Below are 3,409 nucleotides of genomic sequence, written 5' to 3'. Positions count from 1 at the left end.
CTAATAGATATCCACTAAATAAACTATAGGGATCAATAACACTATCAATGGATGCACCTTGTCAATAACAATTTGTCTTTCCATGCTTGAAAGACCTCCAATCAGAAAAATTAGCTTTGCATGACCTTGATTACACTTCAAATTCAAGCTCAATTGACACTCAAAAAGGAAGATGAAATATTAGCCAAGTTTTGAGCTTGGGAGATAGATCCTAACAGACATGATGGAACTTCAGTTTTGTGTTGTAGTTAATATATCGCAACAAAAGCAAAGAAAAAATGATCTGGACACTATTTATATGCATAAATATGGTTTCATTGGCTATTAGATCCTTCCATCCAACAACATCCTGGTGTCTTTGTTAAACCCTTTTCTTCCATCAGATCTCTTATTTCAGCTACCTTTTCCCACCTACCAGCTCCAGCATATATATTAGACATCATGACATAGTTATGTGCCTTGTCTGGCTCCAATCTCATTAGCTGTTGGAACACACGTTCCCCCATTTCTACATTCCTCTGGTTTGCACAAGCACCAAACAGAGGACCCCAAATCCCAGCATCAGGAGCAATTGGCATTTTTGATATGAATTCCTCTGCCTTGTTCAGAAAACCGGCACGGCTAAGCAGATCGACCACACATCCGTAGTGCTCCAGTTTTGGAACAAGTGAGTGGTCTCTCACCATGCTCTCAAAGCACTGCCACCCCTCTTCCACAAGCCCAGAGTGAGAACAGGCTGAGAGTATCTCAACAAATGCAACATGGTCGACACTCATGTTTCGTAATCTCATTTCTTTGAAGAGTTGCAAAGCAGTGGGCCCGAATCCATGGACGCCATGGGCAGCTATAGCTGCGCTCCATGACACGGCATCCTTCTTAACCAATTCATGAAACACGCGCCTTGCCTCAGAGAGGGATCCACATTTCGTGTACATCTTTATGAGAGAAGTGCAAACAAAGGCATCTGTTTGAAACCCAGTCTTTACAATAAAGCAATGAATGGATTTTCCTTGGATTGAAGCTGCTAGGTTTGCACAAGTGTGGAGCAGACAAAGCATTGTCACTAAATTGGGCTTGATATTGCTTAGCAACATCTGCTTAAAGAACTTCAATGTCTCTCCAGTGTGCCCATTTTCCTCAAGGCCAGCAAGGAAGGCATTCCATGGAACAGGATCTTGTCGACAGTGTATCCTAAGCCAGTCATGCGCATATCTCATTCTCTGTTGTTTTGCATACACAGAGACAAGGGAATATGTTAACAAGCTTTTATTCTCATAACCATTACGAATAATATAGCAATGAACTGATCCAGCATGCTTCATCAACTGCAGAGATTCTAAGCTTATCAACAAACAGTGTAGCGTCACAGGATCCGGCCTCATGGCTGTAAGTTGAAGCTGTCTGAAGAGTCTAAGAACACGGTGCCAGCGGGAATTCATCATGCATCCTGTAAGCATTGCATTCCACAAAACCAAATCTCGCTCTGTACAATGTCTGAATACTTTTTGTGAACTGCTGATGCAACCACACTTTGCATACATATCAACCAATGCTGTTTCAATTCGGATGTCCAAAAAAAGAGCGTTTCTCATGATATAACCATGTATTTCTCTTCCCTCTTTGTGAGCTCCTAGAGAAGCACAGACAGGAAGAACGATTAACATGGTGCATGTCGTCGGCTTGGAACCCGCTAAGAGCATCTCGTGGAAGAGGTTCAATGCTTCAGCATTTTTATCATTTTCAAACAACCCAGAGATCATCGCATTCCATGAAGCACAATCTCTCCTACTCATGGCAGTAAAGACTCTGCTACCCAAATCCAAACAAGAGCATTTACAGTACATATCCATCAGAGCATTCACCACCATGATATCAGATCCGAACCCACGTCGTAGAACATAAGCATGTGATTCCTTGGCCAAATAGGGGTCGCTGATTCTCCCACAAGCCGAAAGAACCAAAGCAGCAGTGACACAATCAGCCCGTGATCTGTCTGACTCCCTCATCTTTCTAAAAACCTCCAACGATTTCAATGGATCCCCATTGAGCACTAGCCCATTAATCATTGAGTTCCACATCGTAGCATCTCTCTCAGCACTTGCATCAAACAGTTTATGAGCATCAACCAAGCTGCCACACTTAGTGTACATATCGATCAATGCGGTCACCACAAACGCATCCGAGCCATATCCATTTACTAAAACATGGCCATGAACTCGAGACCCCGCTTCAGGATCGATCAGAGAAGCAGAGGCCTTGAGGAGGGTGGTGAAGGTGAAACCATCAGGCCTGACGAAGGAGACCAACATTGTGTTGTAGAGATTGAGGGCCTTCTCTGGCTGATTGTTGAGCGTGTACCCTCTCAACATCACGTTCCAAATGAAGGCGTGATGCTCGAGACGATGGATGGTGTTGAAAACCAGGCGGGCACTGAGGAGGTTCCCTAATTGAGAGTAGAGTTGCAGGAGTTTTGTGGAGAGGGTGCAGTGGAATTGAAGGCCGTTCGTAAGGAGACGGGCATGAAGAATTTGCACGTCTCTTATGCATGTTGCAGAGAGAAGGTGGTCGTAGAGTTCTGAGAGAATCGATCGCAGAGGATTTTGAGATGCACAAGGGAAGAGAAGCAATGGTTTGGTGGGTACTTTTTGCCTTAGCATTTGGGGTTGGGCTTAGGCTGCGTTTGGGAGGAGGCATTTGGTGGGATTCGATGGGAGTTAGGGGAAATATAAATACTGGAATTCAAGGGAAGTGTTTTACATGTAATATGTATTACAATCGGATTGAATCTCACGCACAAAGTAAATTAGGTATACTTTTAAAGCTACTAAGTTTTATCAAATAATTGATACATTCCATTTTAATAAAAGTAAACTAACTGAAAATTTACAAACTAAAAGCATAAATGCCATTAAAAAATGAAACAAAAAAATGTTTATCATTTTAATCAACTATCTAATTTGTTAGGTTCAAGCTTCCTGGCCAAAAAACTTACATCTAGAAGCTATTGATGAATTGAATTAGATATGAATCCAACCATATATCTTATTCAAAAGAGTGATTTTAATTGAAAACACTCTGAATATGTAAATCTAAATTGATATCATAAACAAAGCTCAGGTTCAGACCACAGATTTGACCAAATTCAATCCATTTTGACCTTATTATTAAGAACCCAAATAATTTAAAGATATCCAATTGAATATGAGTCAATTTAGTTAGATTTGATAAAAAATTTAATATCCCATTGATATTCAACCTAAATATGAATTTTATATAGAATCTAGGTCCAAATATGACTCCAAATCCAAATAGTTTGCATCTGACTCAATTTGATAATGTTATGGAGTCAATATTGTTTCTTATCCAAATCCAGTGTCGGACCATTGTGTGGCATTTGGGTTACCTAAAT

The 3,409-nt window shown here is 40.8% G+C and overlaps 1 protein-coding gene across 1 annotated transcript; it reads right to left on the bottom strand.

Moving 5' to 3' along the window:
* Positions 1–314: 314 nt before the first annotated feature.
* On the bottom strand, positions 315–2,369 carry LOC149836254 (pentatricopeptide repeat-containing protein At3g63370, chloroplastic-like). Its single transcript, XM_090009735.1, has one exon. It carries the CDS (start codon positions 2,367–2,369, stop codon positions 315–317), a length of 2,055 nt encoding a protein of 684 aa, XP_089865861.1.
* Between the last annotated feature and the right edge of the window lie 1,040 nt (positions 2,370–3,409).

Source organism: Nuphar pumila, chromosome 6 (assembly GCF_984573655.1).
Source record: "Nuphar pumila chromosome 6, dmNupPumi1.hap1.1, whole genome shotgun sequence".
In the NCBI taxonomy this organism is placed as follows: domain Eukaryota; kingdom Viridiplantae; phylum Streptophyta; class Magnoliopsida; order Nymphaeales; family Nymphaeaceae; genus Nuphar; species Nuphar pumila.
The sequence above is the reverse complement of the archived record's forward strand: the minus strand, read 5'-3'. Positions and strand labels throughout refer to the sequence as shown.